Source organism: Triplophysa dalaica, chromosome 18 (genome assembly GCF_015846415.1).
Source record: "Triplophysa dalaica isolate WHDGS20190420 chromosome 18, ASM1584641v1, whole genome shotgun sequence".
In the NCBI taxonomy this organism is placed as follows: domain Eukaryota; kingdom Metazoa; phylum Chordata; class Actinopteri; order Cypriniformes; family Nemacheilidae; genus Triplophysa; species Triplophysa dalaica.
This window is the reverse complement of record NC_079559.1, coordinates 20,312,659-20,334,828: the sequence shown is the minus strand read 5'-3', so window position 1 is coordinate 20,334,828 and position 22,170 is coordinate 20,312,659. Positions and strand designations below refer to the sequence as shown.

General features: G+C 37.9%; 2 protein-coding genes across 2 annotated transcripts; one reads left to right on the top strand and one right to left on the bottom strand.

The window, feature by feature from the left end:
- Nucleotides 1–4,190: 4,190 nt before the first annotated feature.
- Nucleotides 4,191–11,709, top strand: b3galt4 (UDP-Gal:betaGlcNAc beta 1,3-galactosyltransferase, polypeptide 4). The gene is made up of 2 exons (XM_056772929.1): nt 4,191–4,545; nt 8,147–11,709. The coding sequence occupies exon 2, from the start codon at nt 8,439–8,441 to the stop codon at nt 9,540–9,542; it is 1,104 nt and encodes a 367-aa protein (XP_056628907.1). The 5' UTR covers nt 4,191–4,545; nt 8,147–8,438; the 3' UTR covers nt 9,543–11,709.
- A 137-nt stretch (nt 11,710–11,846) lies between these two features.
- Nucleotides 11,847–21,207, bottom strand: wdr46 (WD repeat domain 46). The gene is made up of 14 exons (XM_056772925.1): nt 21,133–21,207; nt 20,474–20,692; nt 18,122–18,202; nt 17,411–17,523; nt 17,044–17,131; nt 16,724–16,785; nt 16,447–16,551; nt 15,950–16,100; nt 15,456–15,691; nt 15,212–15,365; nt 13,672–13,822; nt 13,274–13,464; nt 12,351–12,464; nt 11,847–12,082 (listed from the first exon to the last, which is right to left on the bottom strand). Exons 1-14 carry the CDS (start codon nt 21,193–21,195, stop codon nt 11,966–11,968), a joined length of 1,845 nt encoding a protein of 614 aa, XP_056628903.1. The 5' UTR covers nt 21,196–21,207; the 3' UTR covers nt 11,847–11,965.
- Nucleotides 21,208–22,170: the final 963 nt, after the last annotated feature.

The following is a 22,170-nucleotide window of genomic DNA, read 5'->3' as shown; positions in this document are numbered from 1 at the left end:
TTCAGAAGCACTGCTGATTGAGTTAATGCGCAAGTTAAACTAATAGTACAAGCATTTACTTTAGTATAGGCCTATTATAGTAAGGTAAATACTACAGTAATGTAATATATATGATGTGTGTGTATAATATATGTGCATGTGCACCTACAGTGAGTAAAAATATCCTGCCTTATATTATTTATCATTTAGTTAACTTTTATTAATGAGGGTGAAGCACACGAGTATCTGTACGCTCTGACAGAGTTAAAGAGATCAATGTACTGACATATTCATTATGGTACACGTGTGATGTGAAGATCTATATTTTTATTACTGGTGTCTCTGCTCTTGTAGGACATTTCACAACCTCCATAGGTTACAGAAGAAATGTGGACAAAAGAATCTTCTTTATTAAGAATGATATTAAATTAAGAAAATGTCATAGGCCTATGTGAATTTAATAATCAGATGAAGTTTACATTTAAAAATCTGAAGGTCATCTCAATCCTGCATATGCTTCGACTGAGGGCCATGTTAAAGTGGTTCTATGGTCAGAATAGCAAAAACCTCTTATGTATGATAAGCCCTGTCTCCCACCAACAGGCTTTCAAACAGTCCTGTCATAGAACAAAGAAGAGAAGATTGTATTTCAGTTTGAAATTGATTTTTGGTCACATGTTTAAAGTGCTTTGTGCTGTTCCCCCATTTTATTTGACCTCCCTCAGATTACTGACACAACATGGATGCATAAGAGAATGATGCAGGAATTACAGCATGGAAAACTTCTTATGCATTTTAAAATGTAGAGGCCTACTGTATGATACATTATTTAGGTGGATTCTAAGTGTAACTAGATTTTAGAAAAAAGCATTAAAACAGCAGTTTTCTTTTTTTTATGCATTTGGCAGATGCTTTTAGCCAAAGCGACTTACATTGCATTATCCTATGCATTAGTTTCTAAGTATGTGCAATCCCCAGAGATCGAACCCACGACCTTGCGCTGTTAACGCAATGCTTTTAACACTGAGCTACAGGAAAGCAAAATTTTTAAAAGATATGTGATGTCACCTGTCAATGTATGGCTTTGTCTGTATGTTACTGTAGCTGTTTAATAGAAGGTTATGTTGTGTATCACAGATATGAATGTAAAAAATGCAATGCAAAGAAATGCACATTGTATACAGTACAGTAAAAGAATGTAAAATAAATACATTTAATGTTAGTGTAAGTGAAAACCAGCAAATGTTATTTCTAAAATCAAAATGTATCTAAATATTTACCATTATTCAATATTATATTTGCAATATATTTTTATATTAGTATTTTTATTTTAATTACACATTATAAAAGAAGGGGGGTCACGGTGGCTTAGTGGTTAGCACATTCGCCTCACACCTCCAGGGTTGGGGGTTTCCTCCGGGTACTCCGGTTTCCTCCCCTGGTCCAAAGACATGCATGGTAGGTTGATTGGCATCTCTGGAAAAATTGTCCGTAGGGTGTGAGTGCGTGAGTGAATGAGTGAGTGTGTGTGCCCTGCGATGGGTTTGCACTCCATCCAGGGTGTATCCTGCCTTGATGCCCGATGACTCCTGAGATAGGCGCAGGCTCCCCGTGACCCGAGGTAGTTCGGATAAGCGGTAGAAAATGGATGGATGGATGGATTATAAAAGAAAACTAGCCATTGTAACACACACTGTGAATTAGTTGCGTCATTTATATGTAAATTTGCTCGCAGCTGATTGGTTCAGTTTCAGTGTGAGACCTCTAATCTAGATCGTAACCTGCTCTGGAGAGTTTATCTCAAAACTTCAGGCTGTACAGTAAAACACACGAGAATGTACATGTGCCCAGAGTGCAGACGATCCATATCCACAGACGAAAAGTAATTTGGCATCTAGGTGAAACACATGCATGATCAGATGGACAGGACTTCACTATTATTATAACAAATGCATACCCTGCATCAGTTCCTTGAAGAAAACTCATGTTGTGCTATAGACATTCTGAGATCAACAGCACTATGTTGAGAACACTGTTGTAGAACCACACAAACCACATCCCAGTCTGTCACATATGCTGTATGAACATTATGAAAAGACAGAGTGATGCTGCATATACCTGCCATTTGATATATTGTTGGGTTTTAATACAAATGAACTGTATGTAGATCCAATGTTTATGCTCCAGAATGCTGTTTACCAGACTGTAGATTGTCTTATTACATTTGTTATCCAGTTTAGAAAATTGTATCATTCAAAGGTGTCTAAATGTGTCTGGCTTTTGTTATATTGCAGTCGGTTGTTTTTATGAGAAATTTCCTCAGAAGTCTTACATGTTTAGTTGCTTTTTGCTTACTGTAACATGTTCCTTGTTTAACATGCAGACCAATGAATGTTTGTCAAAAGTGTTAATAGAATGTTTCAAAAAGTTATCATTTATTGTGTGCTTCTTTGTGCTTTGTCTGCATTGGTCTGTACCCTGCTGAAATTGACTGTTGATTAAACGGTTAACATTTTTACACTTCACAGTTGCTTTTTTATTTACGAATAGCTGGTAATGTTTAATATTGTAATATCAACATAATCATTTCTTATTTCTAGTCATATGTACATTTCTACACTTTAGTGTGTTAAAATGACATTTGAGTGTGTTAAAATGGTTGACACATTAAATGTTTAGAAACACACGTTTGAGTGTTAAATTACCTGACACTGTTTGTGTGTTAACATGCCTTGCACACACATTGTGTTGCATTTGATACAACCTGTGTTGTCCCTGAACACTCTCCCTACGCGTGATAAAAGTTTGACACAACATGAGTCATTTTTAACTATCAGTTTTTGCAGGGCAGGCCTATGAAGGAAGTACTTATAAAAGATAATTCAGGATTCTAAAGAATCCTTTGTATAAAATCCCATCCCTACAATTTCACAGTTTGAGGAAGCAAAAAGTCCCCAAGAGCTTGAATCATAGAAACTCAGGATGAACTTGTCATTTCTCTTCCTGCTTCCCCATGTAAAAAAAAAACCTTGAAACATGTTCCTGTTAATGATCAAGATCTGACTACGTACTGTGTGTTCAATAAAATCATTCCTTAAATAAGTATTTTTCTGTCAATAACACTGGGAGCTTGTTAAAGTAGAAGTAGCTCATATAAAGCTTTATATTTCAAGGTATGTGTATAAACCTTTCCGCCTCTTAATGTGGGAACATAAGAACATTTTGGAAAGGTAATTTGTTGCTATTTTAAGCTTCAGTTTTCAAATAAAGCGTAAGATGAAAAGATGTCACCCAACCCCTATGCTTTCATGGGGAGAAGTATTCACACTGTTTACAAGATGAAAAGACGACAGCAAATGTACATTATTATACAGATACATATACACATGAGTGTGTGTGACTTTGCGTGTGTGAATCAACCACAACGTACACACATTTACATTTATCCAAAGCGACTTACATTTTGTCAATACGCTAAACCGTACCGTTAGGAAGGGAAAGAAAATATTTACAACCAGAGTTGATTAAATACAAACAAATATTGCAAAAAACAACAATACAACAGCCCTTTAATAAAGGTCTCAAGGACCAACAACAACTGCAGTGCCTGTTTGATTAAAGCGGACTGATATGTGGGCCTAGGGAAACTTTTTAAGTTTCATTTTTAAGTTCCTATCGTCCCATTTTGGCTTATCTAGAGGGGTTTCTGTAACCTTGTTATATAGTATGTCAAAACTAAAACCAGTTTCTTTTTTTCAGAAACATCTATAAACCGACAGACCAAGTTCCAGTTTGGCCAGATGTTCAGGATTCCAAACAGCACTTGTTTAAACCTGGTCTCTTTCTATTGCTAAACTTTTACACCACAGTAGCCTACGGCCTTCATCAAGAAAAACACGTTAACCGTTATTTATTCGTGGTTACTAATGTTAATTGTCGTAAGGATTTCTCACAGGAGGACTATTTATACGTAGGCTAATGTACGAACACAAATTATTTCTTTCCATGATTCTTAACGGTTTCGATCATTCGAGAATGTGATTTACAAAGTTTAATAATGTAAAAAATCCAGTATATTTTAGACATTATAAACATTTTTGTAAAGCTGCGTTGTGACAATGCACACCGTTCATTCGGTGCTGCGCAAACGCACATTTCATACGTCACTGTGTCTGCGCGGTGTTTTCTCTGATGATGTCGTGCCTCCACTATATGCGCCTTGACTGCGCAGACTGCAGGTCGCATCGTGACGTTCCTCTCGTCTAAAGCACATTAATGTTTCTCTTTCCGTGCACATTGGATTCAATCACGCAAATAAGATTTTTGTAAGCCGATCGCGACACGCTTAACCCTTAACAACTTCCAGCAAATCAGTCGTTCACATGAACCATCATTTCACAAAGATCTGATCTGCATTTTAATCCCACGGACTAAATTATATCGCACGCAGATTTATTTTAATATCGGATTGAAAGTCGTTGAATGGCGAAACGGACACCGAGAAAGACCTGGACATCATCATTTATTCACTTATTGGCTGGATTGTATTCGAGAAGACTCGTGAAGGTAATGCTTCTGCCTCAGACTATGAAAGATTAAAATGTCGCAAAAATAAATGTTAATATGTTGAAAATGCGTTGGTCACGTATTCTACATGATCGTATAAAACGGTTTAATTTGCTAGACAAATGGCGACTGGATGACTGATAGAAGATGCTTCTGTTTTGCATGTTTCTCGCTGTCATGTTTCATGCGGGAGTCGATGCTGTTTTCGTCACTTAATCCCACGTGCAGTCTAGATTTTTGCAGATTATTTCCGTCAAAATTGTGTGATCTGTGTGTTCAGAGGTGAAATCCCACCTGTCTCTGTGGCCCCCCTGGCTTTGTTAATAGAAATAAAGAATATGGGCTTGGCACTCCCTTTCATACCCAAACAGAAGCCAATTCATCATCATTTTAAGCGTGTCAATTACTCTGAGCATTAGAGATATGAGTTGAAAAAAGATCGATAAAATAATGAAGCAATAAATTCATTAATTCATTGTTGTATCCGTAGACTATAAGGTTATATATATATATATTATGAACATTAACCATGGTTTTACTACAAAAAACCAAAATAATTACTCCTTGTAGCGTTCATGTTCTCAGACAGTGTCTAGTGGACCCACATTTTACAGCCCTAAAAACTTATGTAAATCTATCTTTGTTGTACCACATTGAATGAAGAAAGGAGTCATTTGCCTTTTTGGTAAAAATGTCCAGCTAAAAATACGTAAATATACATTTTTGAAGTTAAAAACAATATTTTTTAGGGATGCACCGTGACCGAATGTTCGGCAACTGAAAATATCTGTCTGAAAATGTAAAAAAAAGCTTGATCATAAAACAATGACGTGTGATATGATAAAGCATCAACCACTCGACATAGGACATTGACATCAAACGTTAATGTCCTACAGAAATCTACATTTCTGGAATTTGGCTGAAAATATTAGAATCAGTAATTGAACAGATTGCCTCTATATGGCAGTGAAGTGTGGAGTCCGCTGGCAAATACAAATCAAGATTTTCCTAATGGGAAAAACATCCAGTCGAGAGCCTGCATATACAGAACTCTGTTAAAATATCTTACAAGTGCACCGGCACACAACAAACAATGCACGCAAGGCAGGATCTGGCAAATATTCACTAATCCTAAAGATAGAAAAAAGCACAAATAAATTCTGGAAACATGTCAAACACAGTGACCTCACACATATCACTATAAAGCCCTGAAACACCACGAGATGAGCAAAGAAAGGAATCCTCTCTGTCAGCTGGTCCAGAGCTTCAGTCCTGATGTTTCAGTCCTAACATACTGATGCTCTCAACCACAACAACACTTACAAAATCACACTCGACCAAATTACAACACAAATGAAACAAAACTAAATTACTCACTGGGAATCCAAAACAACAAAGTAAATGCTATGTTATTTGGCCCTAAGGAGAGAACACATGGCAGACTATCTGTACACGTGACAGATAAAAAACTAAGAGACACATTGATAAGATCCAGACTCAGTGGACATAAAGTCACTATAGAGACGGACAGACACAGACAAACATGGCCGCCACAGGACCAGAGACTGTGTCCACTGTCAACTCATCAAAACTGAGTTGGAACTCCACTTCACAACAGAATCCACAAAGATTAGATTAGATTCAACTTTATTGTCATTACACATATAGGCTACAGGTACAGTGTAACGAAATGTAGTTTAGGTCTAACCAGAAGTGCAATTAGCAAGTGCAGATATACAGTGTGAATAAATACAGAATACAATATTAGGAAAATAATTTACGTTGGGCATGTACTATGAACAATATATACAGAAGGCTATATACTGTGAACATTAATGTACAGGAGGTTATGAACAGATAACAATATAGACTATACAATAGTGCAAGTGACTTGAGTGTGCATTAGTTACAGACATTAGCTATAAAAGTTACAGTGCAGTAGATGAGTTAATGTGGTTATTAAAGGTACGGTGCAATACATGAGTAGATGCAGATATACAGTTACAGTGCAGTAGATGGACAAAACACATGGACACAATGTTTTATGGAAAAATCTAGTTTATACACCAGACGTTTGTAAGTCTGTCAAACGATGAGAAAATGTCGTATCTGTTAGTAGAACAGCTGTGTTTCAGCTGCACAACAAAAGAGAAAATAAATGAATCTGCTCTGACCTGATGTTTCCAATATATGTACACAACATGCTACTTAAATGTGTATCTTGCTTTTATAAATCTTTGTTTAAACTAAACTCTATTTCTGTTGTTGTATGTTTACATATTATAAACCACTTTAAGTTGCACTACATACATCACACTTTGTTTTATTGAATTGTATTACTATACTTATCTTTCTTTTCGTTTGTACACATTTATTTTGTAATTAAATAGAGAAGAGATGCGCTTTATTAAACATGTCAGCAGTGTGTGGAGCATTTAAAGTGTCAAGAGAAAGACACCGGAGTAAATTACTGAATGAAAGCGTCTTAACCGGTGGATCTCATTCGTATTGCGCATGTGTTGAGCTCGAACATCCGCCCTTACAACGTGATGAGTATACTCAAGGAGGTCTGACAGCAGCCCTCACCCGCATCATACCGCCTGCCGTTCACACAATTCCATGAATTAAACAACTTGTCAAAGTATGTTCTGTGCATCCCGCTGTAAATAAACAGGTGGGAGGATTTTACAATGCAAAATAACCTGTCAGATAGTCGTAGCAAAAAGTTTACAGTTTATTAGATTATCCTACAGGATAGAATTAACAGGATGGATTAATTTACAGTGCAAAATACCCTATCAAATTTGATCAAAACCAGTAATAAATAATTATGTAGAATCATGACATTTCAGGACACCAGCCACGAGTGCACAGTGACAGTCAGCTTTTGTGGGCAGAGTTTGGAGGACAGACGTGAACTGGTGAAATGGTTGTCATTCAGAATTGCTTGCATGGATGTTTTTTTTTCTTTAAATCGTTCTGCAATGTCGCCTATAATGATCCAACTGTTTTCATTTCTTCATTGTTTTAGCTTATGATGTTGAATGACACTCTTTGTTGCAGGGGTACAGAGTAGAGTCTCAGGAGTCAGGCAGAGGCCTAACGCTATTCAAGAATTGAGGGGGCTCAATTTTTAATTTAGCCTACTTGTTTTGCTCATTTTTATATTAAGTTATATTGTATGGGAAAAAAATGGCTAAATAGAAGAAATACGAAAAGTCACGTTTTGTATTTGGCCGGCTGCAAAGTGTTTCATTTTTATTCGGTTTAGGCCAAGAATTTTCATTTCGGTGCGTCCCTCCCTAATCTTTTTTGAATATGAGTCTCACCTGAACACCACCTGAACGCTTCACAGCGATGTCATAGAAGAACCATTATTGGTTCCACAAAGAACCATTCAATCAAAGTTTCTTTAAAGAACCATTTCTTTCTTACCTTTTCATTATTTGAAGAACCTTTTTTCCCCACATAAAAACCTTGCTGAAAACTAAAGGTTCCTCGGATGTCAATCATTTTGACAAAAAATGGTGTTCTATGGCATCGGAGAAACTTTTGAAGCACCTTCATTTTTTAAGAGTGTTGTGTTTATTTCCTCTTGCAGATGGCAGAGCAGACAGCGAAAAGCAGATTGGACACCATCAACGCATCCTGAACTCACAGAAAGTCCTAACTATTTTTGGAGGTGGCGAATCCTACGAAAACGAAGGAAAGGCAATATCACAGACCCATGGACTTACCCAGGAGATCCTACCCAAACATATGAATGAGATCGTATAAATTCATACGAAATAGTTAGGATTTGCCATGAGGTTGTTGTAGGTCAATGCCCTTCTTACCTTTTGGATGAGCTCTCTGGATCTGAGATTGAAGTGATTTTTCTTTAATCTGGATAAATGGTGGGGTACCGTTATAGGGTCTGCAAGGGGCGTGTGGGGAAGCCAGTAAGAGTTGGCCATTATTTCCTCATGATCGCCTTTTGTATCTCCCTGCTCGCTTTACTCTTCATTGACGTAATTGAATCATGGGTAACCTGTTTGGGAATGAGCAGACCAGATGGTCCTCATGGAGCAGTCCTTACACAGAGTATCCCACCGACCCGTTCCGAAGAGTTCCTTCTTATGCCGAGCTCTCACGTCTGCCAGCGCGCCAAACCATACCTCGTCACTTTGGTGGCATCCGCGCCTGCCAACAAAAAGGCTCGCAACGCCATTCGGGACACCTGGGGCGGGGAAGTACAAGTGAGAGGTCACCGTGTCATAACCCTCTTTATTGTGGGTCAGTCATCGGACCTGGTTCTTGGTAAAGAATTGATCGAAGAGTCAAAGGAGCGCGGAGACTTGATACAGGGACGATTCACTGACACCTACGCAAACTTGACCCTGAAATCTCTCGCCATCCTGGGTTGGGCGCGCCGTTTCTGTCCGCAGGCTCGCTTCCTCGCTAAGGTTGATGACGACGTGATGTTCAACCCGAGTGCGCTGCTTCAGCATCTCAACCTCAGCTATAAAACAAGCGAGGATGAACTTGCAGACCTTTATCTAGGACGCGTTCACATGCAGGTGGCGCCGGACCACAATCCGCACAGCAAGCACTTCATATCAAAATCAACATACACGGGGACGGTTTATCCGGATTACTGCAGCGGGACGGCGTACGTGCTATCTCGGCCTGCAGTGCTAAAGGTGTCCCTAGTGGCTGCCACGATGACCCTAACCAGACCTTTGCTGCCAGAGGACGTGCTTGTGGGTATATGTGCGCACAGAGCGGGCATTAGACCTACCCACTCCCCACTCTTCTCCGGAGGACCGGCAGTGCCATTCGGCCGTTGCTGCTACCAGACTATGGTGTCTGTGCACCATACCAAGCCAGCGGACATGTTACGCTACTGGACGGAGGTGCACTCCACAGCCCCGTGTTCGTGGTTGGGTGTGCGAACCTCCCTGGGTGTGTGTAAAGTGAGAGCACTTTTGGGGAGGCTGTTGGGGAACAGCTTGTAAGACAAGTTGCATTCAACAGAAAATCTGTTGTTTATAAAGATTTGTTAATTATAATGCAAGTACCCACTCCAGTTTGGGGGACATAAGAAATGAATAGCCACAAATGAATAGCCTTTTGTTTACAAAGGCACACTATGCACTGCAACTTTATTTTTGATTGTGTTGTTCTTTGCTATACTCAGCATGTGCCTTTTGTGTTTTAAAACTTACAACACATTATGCATAAGCCTTAACTGAGTTCAAGCAGTCACTGATGTTGTCTTCCAGAACATGAGCAGCAAAAAGTAGCAACACATTTACAGGGATAGTTCAGCAAAAAAGAAAAGAGCTTCACATGGACAGCTCTCAAATAACATGAGGGTTAAATAAAATGCATTCCCCGTACCAGAAATAATCGAAGAAATGCTCTGTTACGAATATAGCATGACATGTTCTATGTCTTTTCAGCTTACCTCATGTAACAGTGTCTTCCACCCAGTTGACTGTAAATATTTAACAGAGCCAATGAATTAACAGACCCTTTGATCTCAAGTTCATTTAGTGCACCAGTTAATGCCTGCAGTAGGTAAGAGAGACACGACCACCACCATACTGGGTTATCCTACAAATGGGACGTTTTCTCAAAACTCAAGCATACCTTACATAAACCCCAACGACAGTTTTAATGTTGCCTGGTTTTAGATTTATTTCTGGGTATAACGGTGAACAGCAAGATATTTGACACATTTTTTACATTTTGGACCTGTGCTCAACACGGAAGCATAGAACTACTGTAAACAGATCTTTAGAAAGAATTTTATACGCATCCTTTCTTGTTCAGATTTGCAGTCATCTTATTTATGGAACGCTGTTGACAGTCAATGAATCCACTCTTGACACAAGTTTGCGGTATAACTTTCGCTGTTTTGGCAAATAGAGATACCCCCTTAGGGTTTCATCCATGTCCTTCTCCTGTATGCCATCCCACAATGCAAATGATTGCTATAACCCATTCCTTTTTGAGCGGGTAACTAGTGGGTTCCTTGGACAGGTTTCTTGGACATACAAAATAAGGTACAGCGCAATAAAACTTTATTTTTGAAAAACACAACCAAATGTCTTCATTATTTAATATAACTGAATGCAAACACTGAAATTAATTTATATTTGAGGTTATTGTGACTGTACAAGAGGTATTAGCAGAAAAACATATTGGATTATGAAATTGTTCAATGAGTAAACTTGCACAAGAAAAACTATTTCAGATAATGTTCGTGTATGGACACATGAAGTGGTGAATGCTCCACCATACATTGTCATTCTAGAGAAATCTATGCCTCTGACTTTGCTGTACATTCAACAGTGTGGCCAAAACAAAGTCCTTCAAATAGTTTTACTCTGATGTGGAAGAACTTGACTGGCTCACTCAAAGCTCAGAACAGACGTTCTATTAAAAACTTTGAGATGAACTGAAACCCAACCCTGATCCGGCAACATCAATGCCTGAAAATAATGTTGCTATTCATAGTGGAAAGCATCAATTACTTTCATTCATTACACGAGGCATAAGCGTGTTCAGTCTCTGGCGTCCGGAAATGAATCGCACTTTCACTCTGCATTCATATTCAAACCAGACACAGAAAACCTCTCTGCAGCATTGTCACTCTGGTACAGAAAACGTACTCCCACAAACTGGAGCATACCTTACATAAACCCAAACGGAACGGAATGTCCTTTACACATTCTGGAACATTCTCAGTGTTTCTTAGGTGATAGTTTACCCACAAGTGTAAAAAGAACACAAAAGAGCTATTTAGAGGGACGCTGGTCACGAAACCACATTTCAACAGCAATTCGCTCCACCAATGGTGTGCAGGTCATAAACCCTCGTCCGCTCCATGTAAACTCTGGCAAACCAAAATAATCTAAATGACACTGAAGGGACCCCAATTTGAGTCTTGTATTCTGGCCAAGTTGTTCCTCTGATGAATCATTAGATAAGGCGGCAGGCACACATTATTTTATCATTTGCGTACATATTTCATTGTCAGTAGTTTTGAGAAGGAAATGCATTCGCACTTCCTGATGAGAGCATCTGTGTCTACTCAACATACAGCTTCATGTCCATGACACATTTTCAGTCAGTTTCCTAGAATGCAAGGTAATTGTAGCACAGTGAAACACACCCTACAGCATGTAAACTGCCTAAATAAACATCATTAAATAACGCTAATGTAATAATGGAGCTTTAATATGGCATATAAACTCGAACATAAAAAGTCAGCATTTTAACGATTGAAATCAGTTTAAAGAAAACCTTCACAATTATGGCGGCTTGTGTAGCTATTTTATTAAACAAGCAACACTCAGGGAACAACAAAAAAATGACATCCATAGATTTTTGTTATGAAATGACCGCACTTGGTGTCCATGTGCTCTGAATCCTATTTGTCCTGTTTTCTGAAACGGTCGAGTGTTGACTTCTTCCCCAGCTGCTGGCTTTCACTTGATTTCTCCTTCTGCTGTTTCATTTTCTCTTCCACGTTTAGTCGAATCACATCCTGAGAGATTTTGAATGGCGACACCAGATTTCAATTAGATATTGTTTCCCTTATGTACCACAGAGGCTCAAGATTGAAGTTAAAAGTTGTCTTCACTTTTGGCTGCTCTGGCTTTTATTACGAAATTGAACAATGTCAAATGTATAAACACAATTTGGGTATAAAATCAGCAATGTGACAAAACTGGTTCAGTACTGATTCAGTACCCCTGCCCTGGTGCATTCAACCTTTTATGAACTGTAAATGAGTAAAGTAAGAAAGTAAATACCCTCTGATCCTCGTATGCCACTTTCCTCTTTCGTTTCTCTATAGCACCAGCAGAGCTTCGTCCTTTCTTCTTTGACTTTGGTTTAAATTTTTCTTTTGCCAGTGGATCATAACCCTGAGAAGAACATAAATACACGCTGTCAGAACTCTGTAAGATCAAACCACAAATAAAAAATGGACAAAACATTGCAACACTGTTTGCCATTTTTTTGCGTTGTGACTTCAATGAGGCACCTACATGTAATACATACAGTCATTCATCACCAGGGTTTAAACGATATCATAATCATATAGCAGTATTAATGCACCTGCAACTGCTGTGTATCTGCATAAGCCACATACGAGCAGGTTTTAAATACACTGTCCGACATTTTTGCTGCTTAGAAAAGACGAATAAACGTGTTCATCCTCAAATTACTGACAGTACCATGCAGGTGGCAGATTTTTTGCACCACTGTGGTGGCACGACCTCGACAATCAGGAGTGGTGCAGCGGTTGGGTACAGTGGTCTGTTTCTAAACGTGTGCTTTTTGTAGCATTCTGTCAGTGAAACATCACACTACTGCATGAAAAACATTGAAAGAAATGTAATTAAATATAAATATAAGAAAGCTAAAAATTTGTTTCAGTGACTTCCGGCACAAACATGCTTGTATACTTGTTAAAGTGTGCACTGTACACAGCATACTTGGTGTCACTTCACCATTTTAGGGAAAACCAAAATATATAATTACATTTTAACTGTTAAATACATTAACAAAGCAAATCATATTTCTTTGTGAAAGAATATATTTATAATCCTATTTTTACCAATGTTCATAAAACAGGCTTAAATTTGCAGCCTAAAATCCTAATTGTCCCCAAAATAGACTGCACTGTCCTCATGCAAAATCACATTCATAAACATAGGAATGCAGAACTAACCAAAATGTCCACTCTTTCCTTGTGCCTCTGCTCAAAGCTGCCCTGGTCCACCTTCCCAAGCTGCCCGGGGTCCAAACCTATCAGCTCGGGCTGCACCTTCTCCAGAAGTGCCTTCACCTCCCATTCCTGCCTCTGTTTAGCACTGCGGTACGGGTTTGTGTCCAGAGCGTCAAAGTTAGGTTCTCCCGCACCTGGTCAGATGGATTCAACATGCAACATATTAAAGACTTCGTTCCCCTGGAACGTCACCTCATGATAGTGTTCAGATTCTGAAGCTTTAAAAGCAAGATTTGATTTAAATAAAAGTGAAACCCTAACAAACCGAAACATGGTTGTGCTCAAGATTATTGTGTAAAAAGAACCATTTTTAATTAGTAGTTCGATTATTTATGTCTGACCTGGAACAATCATGCTGGTAAAGCCCTCTCCATGTCCAACACCAAGAACATCCTCAAAGGGGCAGTAAGCAAGACCCCAAACCTGCCCTCGCACCCGATGGGCCATGTAGGGTTTGGTTACAGGACTGCCTCCCCAAACGTTCTGATAAACCTACACATACACACAAAATATGAAAATAATGTTTTTTTACAATCCTCTAGAATGGCTCTGGAATGTGTCAAATGACTTCTGATACAAAAATAGACTTTCAGTTTGTCAGCCATTTTACCCAAATTTTATTGCAACAACGACAGTGTAAAGCTTTGATTCTCTTAAAACTTGTGTGCAAAAATGCTAAATTTCCTTGCACTCAAAAGGGACATTTCACACAAAAACGAAAATTTACCATTGACTTCCAAAGTCATTACTAATTGAATAAGAGGCTATAACTGTAATAATAATGACCTGTTTCATGCTAACACACAAGGACATCAGGTTGTGCAAAACATACATTTTTAACCCTGTTAGCGAGGGAAGGGCACAGTTGGTCATACAGCCCAACCCGATTTGCAAACATTCTTCTATGTGTTTAACATGATAAACACGTTTCAGTTTGGCAGTCCGGAAACAACACTGCCGTCGACTAGGGCTGTAATGGTTCAAATAACTCACAGTTTGGTTGTGTCAAGGTTTATTGGTCAGAAATATAATTTATAGAAATGGATTGAAGTAATCAAATTAAACATAACATTGCATAATTGAAGTTGAGTCACAAGCAGTGAGTGATTCCCTTGACTTTTACCAGACAGCAGGAATATGCTGCTGTCGCTTTAAGAGCAATGAAACAGATCCAGTACACTGATACTGTACATATGAGTTGTTTATCGTCTGTTTTGTCCGTTCACTTAAGGCAGGGCTCCTCAAATCTTACCCTGGAGGGCCGGAGCACTGCAGAGTTTTGCTCCAGCCCTGATCAAACACACCTGAGCAAGCTAATCAAGCTGTTCAGTATCGCTAGAAAATCACAGGTGTGCAAGTTTGATCAGGGTTGGATCTAAACTCTGCAGTGCTCCGGCCCTCCAGGGTAAGATTTGAATAGCCCTGACTTAAGGCATAACCTAATATTTTTTTAAGATTCTCGACAAGAGGGGCATGTTGACCTACTTCGTATGTGTATTTGAACTTCAAAGTCATCTCAATATTTTCACCATGACTGAGCAAGCGAGTTTTCTCGTGTTACTTAAATGCTGAAGGCTTGAATGAGTTTAGTTTTAACAGCAACATGTGCTGTGCAGGTCGCAACAGCCGGGCGATGAGAGCATAAATGACTGGTCATTTTACAGCAACGTCAATCCTATTGAAATTTGTCTACGTTATTTGATTTGTTGGTATTAAATGTGTATCCATCGACAAACATTATAATTTTCACAAACCATATTATAAATGCGTGATAAATTTGTGACTGAGAACCGTTACACCCTACTGTCGACTGATCTGATCTCAGGTATATTTTAAGAACAAAGAATCCAGGAACACGTCACGCTCCCACAAGTTCCCCACCTGTACGATATCTCCAGTGGCGGCACTGAGCAGTCCTTTCTGGCTCAGAGACAAGTAAGAGGCTCCGGCAGGCAGAAAGTAAGAGTGAAGAGGCTTAAAAGCTCTAATATCATACACCTTCAGCTTTCTATCCAGACCTGACGTCACCATGTACCTGCAGTAAACAAAGATGTATCGTTCAGCCTCAGAGTGAAAAGCTGAAAGCTCATTTTTGATATGCGCGTTAGTATTTGGTGCTACTCACGTGCCGGTTTTATCCACAGTTAATGAACGAACGGCGCCTCGATGGCACAGCATCTTTACAAGTGGCTCTTTCTGATTGGGCGACCACAGGCTTACGGTACCGTTTGAGTGGCCCAGGTGAATTACTGCATTATATGGATTCTGTGACATCACATCTAGGCGTCCAGCTTTTGTGCAGATGGCTGCAATCTCCTTACCCACCGACACATCTAGATATTGCAGAAAACCTGTGGCGCTCTGAAAGGTAAAGAAATGAACGCTAGCTTTAAAAGGGATGAGATATTCAAAGTCGCCCTAAAGTTATTGGTGGACATGACTTGTGAAAACCATCATGAGATGAGATGCAAGATGCCTGACTGCGAACCAGATTTCTTTCAAGTAATAAATCGTTTTATGATGATATGGAACTGCTGTCTATAATTGACTTGGGAAATACAGACTTGGGAACAGAGTTTGGGACAGCTTAAACAAAATAAAAATAAGTTGCTGACTCACCGCTGTAGCAAGCAGGAAGTGATAGGGCAGAAATTGCATTTTCAAGACGTCATTGAATTTCTTCACACAGTGCAGCTCGATGCCTTCCGAGTCATAGATGTAGAGCCACTTCTTCTGTGCCACAGCAAACATGGCCTCTGTGTGGAGCCACCTGATGGTACAGCACAGCGTTGACATCCCATCAGAACATAAGTCACAACAAAACCAGACTTATGGGTCCATTTTTTTAAATTCAGATATATGCATCGTCCAAAAGCTGAATAAATAAGCTTTCTATTGATGTATTGTAAGGTTAACTAGGATAGGGCAATATAACATTTGGCAGAAATAAAACTATTTAAAACTCTGGAATCTGAGGGAGCAAAATATTTAAATATTGAGAAAATCGCCTTTGATGTTGTTAGTCAGAGATGCTGAAGCAGGTCTTGCAGTTTAAGACTGTTTTCGTGGTCCAGCAACACGTTATTTTAGGACTGAAAATAGAAATGTACACTCACTTGATGTCATTCACCGTTTCCATGACGTTCATCTCGCACGTAAGGTTTTTAGACTGCCACTCGATGCAGGCCACGTGACCTCTTTTTCCACTCAATAGCAGATGCCTGTTATAAAGACAAAAATTTATTTCAGTATTGGCATAATTGTAATCAATATTTCAACATTTAACACACATACACCTATCTATCCTTCCAAAATTTTGGTGTTCAAATGTATACTTCTGACTTCTGTATGCTAACTAAAATCCATTTCAAAAATCCTTTTTTAAGCACTGACCGTCCAGTTCTGCTGTAGTCTAGTCTATAAGGTCCAAACTGGGAAAGATGCAAGTTGAAAAACTGTGGGTAGAGAAACACATTTACAGAGTTGAACACGCGAAATAAACCAACTGTGGTTTTCATGGACGCGGACATAAAAGGCGAGGCGAGGTCTGTGCAGTTTCCAAACATTCACAACATCACCAAAATACTGCATCAAGACCAATGAACTAGTTTTTCTTCATCTCCAATAGCCATAGACACTATATACTTACTCCATGACAGAAATACAGTTACTGGCTGAGAAGTGTTCAGAAGAAATACAACTTTTTATATCACCTTTGATCCAGAAGTGATGTCAACCGCATCGGCTATGTCCTCTTGAGAGATCCTGCATGTGTCTTCATCCTCGTCTCCTTCTAGGAATCTGAAAACAGAGACATAGATCAGATTCTTTTCTTAAAGGAAAAAACGTGATGTCACAAAACAGAAAATGTTGTCATAAACTTCACATATTCATGCTGTTCCAAACTTGGATGACTCACAAGAGATCTGATCTGGTGTAAAGTTTCACAAACCAGTATGTGAGAATTGATGGATGAGACAAGTCCGTCACGTTTCTCTAATCACAGATTTTTTCCTCAAATGCCTTTTTGTCAGGACATATGGTTAGCGTGAAAAGAAGGGTCAAAGTGAAGTTTATTACCCAGCATCCTCTGGTAGTAGTAGATCGTATCGTGCGGCTTGTTTCTGTGCAAGTTCAGACACCTTCTCAGACCAGGCAATGGCCTCCTTAAGTTTCCGCTGAGACCCTTTCGGCTGAACACAAAAACACAGCAAAACATCAAGGCCATGAAATAAACGCTACAACTGTCAGTGATTCAATCAGACTTACGCTCATAATACACATTAAAATAGCTTTATTTACAATCACAAAATATTCAAAATGCAACCTAGTGTCCGAGTCAGAGAATGCTGGGTGCATCCAGCCTCTCGAGAATATATCAATAAAGTCAAATTTAAAGATGTGTATAAAGATACGTAAGCCATGCTTGATTATTCTAATTTAATTCATTTTATTTATCGATTCTTATCTCTGTAATGCAAATAAAGACATGAACATAACAGATTTAAAGTGATGTATTCATATTATGGTAGTATTCACGTTACTGCCTTACTGATATAAAATTGTGTCGAGAGATAGAAACATTTACATTGATTTATAAAAGTAAAAACATCCAGATACAGAAACATTACAGAAATGGGAATTATCATGAAAATTATCAAAATAATGTCACATTTATGATGAAACATTGTTGGCAGTATTTAACTATATAATTTAACAAACAAAACTTTGTTAATATTTCATTAATCATTTCATAAGTAAAAGTTCATGGACAAAAAGTTGAACTCTCACCACATTGTGTTTACTTCCTCTCTGGTACTTCTGAAGCTGTTCTTCTGGTATAGGGGCCTCACCGGGGAAAGGGTCCTTTTTCTAAACCAATAACATTAACCAATGACAGGTTTAATGTACAGCATGCACAAAAGATGAAGAGACATACCAGACACTTTAAAATGGCACAATAAAGCCATGCATTGGAAGGTAATGGACACGTTAGACTTGAGGTTAGTAATACACTAGTGTACGGTAGTTTAAAAGTACACAAAATAAGCAAAGCACACAAATCTAAAAAGAAAATGTAGATGTATTTCTACAGTATATTTCACACTTTTGCATTGTTGCTAGCAGCAGCTCTATGATGGAAATTTAAGAAATGCATAAGATATCTAGTATTCTTGCAAAATATTGATGTTCCAAACTGCAGTAATGTGTTCCAAGCATGCATCCTACTTTAAAAGTTATTTAAAAATGTAGTGTACTATTCTACTATGCTATGAACACTATATTACTCCGTGGTGTTTATTACAGTAAACTGAAAAACTGTAGACAATTCTTTAGTAGACTATACTTTAACAATTACCGTACTAGTTTTAACACATTCTCATCAAGCACACTTCCATCTTTGAGGTCGGATTATCAAAAAGAAAGTGTGTTCATACTTGATGTCTGACACCAGTGGTTCTAAAACTGTGGTACTTGAAGAGACCACATGTGGTATGTGACACGACAGAAAAATAAACACTCTATGGGCCGGTTTCACAGACAAGGCTCAAGCCAAGCCGCTCAAGACCCTACCAAGACTAAAATGAATGTGTGACCTGTCCTAACTGAATATAACTTGAAATGTCTTAAAATATTTCAGTGCCGTTGTTTTGTCTCAACATGCACACCAGTAATGTATTCTTCTAAGGAATTTGTATAAAAGCGACATAAATATCTTAATTCAACTAAGGCATAGTCCTGATTTAAGGTAAGCTGTGTCTGTGAAACCAGGCATACATGCTCCTTTACATTTAGTGTTTTAAATACAATTTCAAATTTTTAATACACAATCTATAAATACAGATTATAGTTGTATGAATGATTGTTCATTTAAATCAGGCGCATGACGGGCAACTCAAACAGAGGGGAGCAGACAGGCGCTTGAGAGTCCCTCACTCTCTCTCTTATGATGAGCTGCATGAAAATTAAGTTTCTTATGTATTTTTCTGCACTTGGAAAATTTGAAAACTTATTTATTTATCTTCTGTTTCAAGTATTCTTTCCTCATTGTCTTTAATAAAGCTTTGTAGTCTTTCTGGAAGTCCCCACAAGGTTAATAAATCCCCATAAAAGTCATTTACAGCACCCTGTTTACTGTGCACTACAGAAAAGTGTTTCGCTAATAGCTGGTAAATATAAAAAGTGTTTGCATTATAAATAATACATTGGAGGTGTAAAGATAAAGATTCACAGCTCCACTATTAATTTGAGTGTCACTGAGATATGAGTGTTCTTGTGTTCTCGGTGTCTGTCTTTGACCAAAAGTGTAGCCCCTTAAATGTGCACCTTTATTTATGATAAGAATCACTTCTTACTGCAAAATTAATAGATTAATGTTTAACTTTTACATATTATAACCTGGAACATGGATTTGGGAAATTATTACAATTAAATCAAATTATATATTTTTTCAAATTAGAGCAGGGGGCTGCTCCCTTTAAACTCATTCCCATTAAAAGTCTATGTAAATACCCAATAAACAAACTTAAATAATCACAGATGGTTTTCACTTTAAGATAATTTTTATAAAATGATTAATAAATGATTTGTACATAATTTAGTTTTGGCCCAAAGATGAAAGAGGCATGTTCTCTGTTCAAAGAGGGAGCCATAAGAAACCATATCTCAGATAAATCAGGTCCGTCCAAAAAACAAGTTTGGTCCTGCCTGAGAAAATTCATCTCTAAAGTCATGTCTTGTGTTTTACTGTTCTATACTTAAAAGTAAAAAACATCCAGTGAAATTATAACATTAATATTAAAATATACTTTACTTTAGTGGTCTGTTTTTTCTGTGATCGATTTTTTAAATGTTGTTTCAAATAAACATGAATTGTTTATTCAAACATGATTTGAGCTTTATGGAAACAGAACCCATCAAGCACAGCCAAACTTTTTGCATTTAATGATGTGTATTTTAATCAAAATGATTTGATGGTCAAAATAAAGTGACATTTTATTGTATGAGAGACTAACATTTTAATTTAACAATGCTTTTTGTCCTAAATGCAATATCTTGTGCACTAAAATGTCTATATGTATATTTGAATGAGTTTAATAGGTGTGTTTATTCCCTTTATTTTGACAGAGTACTCCTACTTACCCCTGACGGGATCTGTCCACCTTTCCTTCTTTTGACTGATCCAGTGTTTTCTGTGGATGTGGATCTATTAGCTGTGTTTTCTGTGGACGTGGATCCGTCTGCGGTGCTTTCGGTGGATGTACATCTGTCTGCAGTTTTTTCTGTAGATAAGGATCTGTCTGAAGTGTTCTGATCGCTGTTCTTTAACTCTTCTGTCTCCTCCCAATAGCGCTTTACAGGCTATAAGAGAGAAACATAGTATAGTTTTCATAATGTGTTCATACATGTATTTTCTTGTCTTGCTTTCTTGCATGTTTATTTACAAATGATTATCATCCACACAGAGACGTGAACACGATTACATGTTTATCCGAGTCTCATGTGAATATGATAAATAAATATACATCACAGTATCTAATACAGTATCTACGTTACTAATATCGCGCTCTTAGATCTTCTGATCTGCTTTATTACAAAACATCAAAAAATCCACATTTGACAATTAAGAAATTCTTTACTGATACACTGTGACATGAACACATGTCGAGACGGAATGCACCAGGCATTCTTGGCCTCATCTATTCCGATGAGAATTACTTTCTAAATTACGAAAAAAACGTATATTTTCGTTTCATGAAACACACACTTTTTTACTCGAACGCATGCACGAATCTAATAACCTTCTTGTTAGTCTTTCTCTCCACGTGTGAAGTCTTCGCAGCATCTTCCACCAGCGCCGCCATCTTTGTTTTGAAATGTGCGCGTCTTCTTCTTTAGGTTTATTGGTGGTTGACAAACGACTTGGCGTACTACCGCCACCAACTGGTATGGAGTGTGGATCAATTATCCCTTTCGCAGCCTCTCCCACAAGTTATAGTCATTTTAAGATATTGTAAAATAAATCGTTGATATTAATACCCTCAGTTACATAATAGAATGTCCATTAAATGAAATGGCATTCTTATTTCACTGTGATTTTTTGGCCGATAGACAGGAGAGCAGAACATGTTCTAGTTTTCTAAGTGTCCATAAGCAGTCTGGGTTTGGTGGTTCATGAGAGAGTTACAGGGGTTCCTGAGGTACACTGTATAAGTGCACATACAAGTTGTTTTCTTTGAGGTGAAAGAAATTGTTAGGAATAACAATAGTTGTAGTAAAATACTACTAACAAAAACCTCAAAACAAATAAATGTTTTTGAAGTAAAACATGCACATCAAGGATGCCCTGGTAATTTCAGTTGCTAACATAATTTGTCATTATTAACAATTTTGAACCATTATATAATTAATCGTTTCATTATTTTCCTCACTTTTGAATTTGCTTTGAATGAAAGCGCCTACTATATGATAATGCTTAACCCTAATTATGAGTAACCAATGTGAAAGCTTTTAATTTCATCCCATTAATATGTGGTTTATTAGTGAATAATTTAAAATAATCTGATAAAGTAATAATAATAGTGAATCATTTAAAATAATCTGATAGTCCAGCCACGTGCCTAGAGTGTCAACATCCAAACAAATGTCCTCTTACAGAGGCATTCACTCCAACTACATCTGAGAGTAGATTATGTAATGTAATAGTCACAGATTCCTCTCTCCTACATGTGTCCTACAAGTGCAAAATTCTAATTATTATGAAATCAATCAAGTCCAAGTTCATGGCGACTTTATGAGCTCAGTAGTTTCTGTATAGGGCGCCATCTAGTGGACATTTT

Coding starts and splice junctions, on each gene's coding strand:
- b3galt4 (XM_056772929.1), top strand. CDS start 8,439: ATGGTGGGGTACCGTTATAGGGTCTGCAAGGGGCGTGTGGGGAAGCCA.
- wdr46 (XM_056772925.1), bottom strand. CDS start 21,195: ATGGCGGCGCTGGTGGAAGATGCTGCGAAGACTTCACACGTGGAGAGA. Junction 16,101..16,446: donor GAAACGGTGAATGACATCAA/GTGAGTGTACAT, acceptor CTGTACCATCAG/GTGGCTCCACACAGAGGCCA. Junction 12,465..13,273: donor AGGAAAGAGTGGACATTTTG/GTTAGTTCTGCA, acceptor TGTTCTTCTCAG/GGTTATGATCCACTGGCAAA.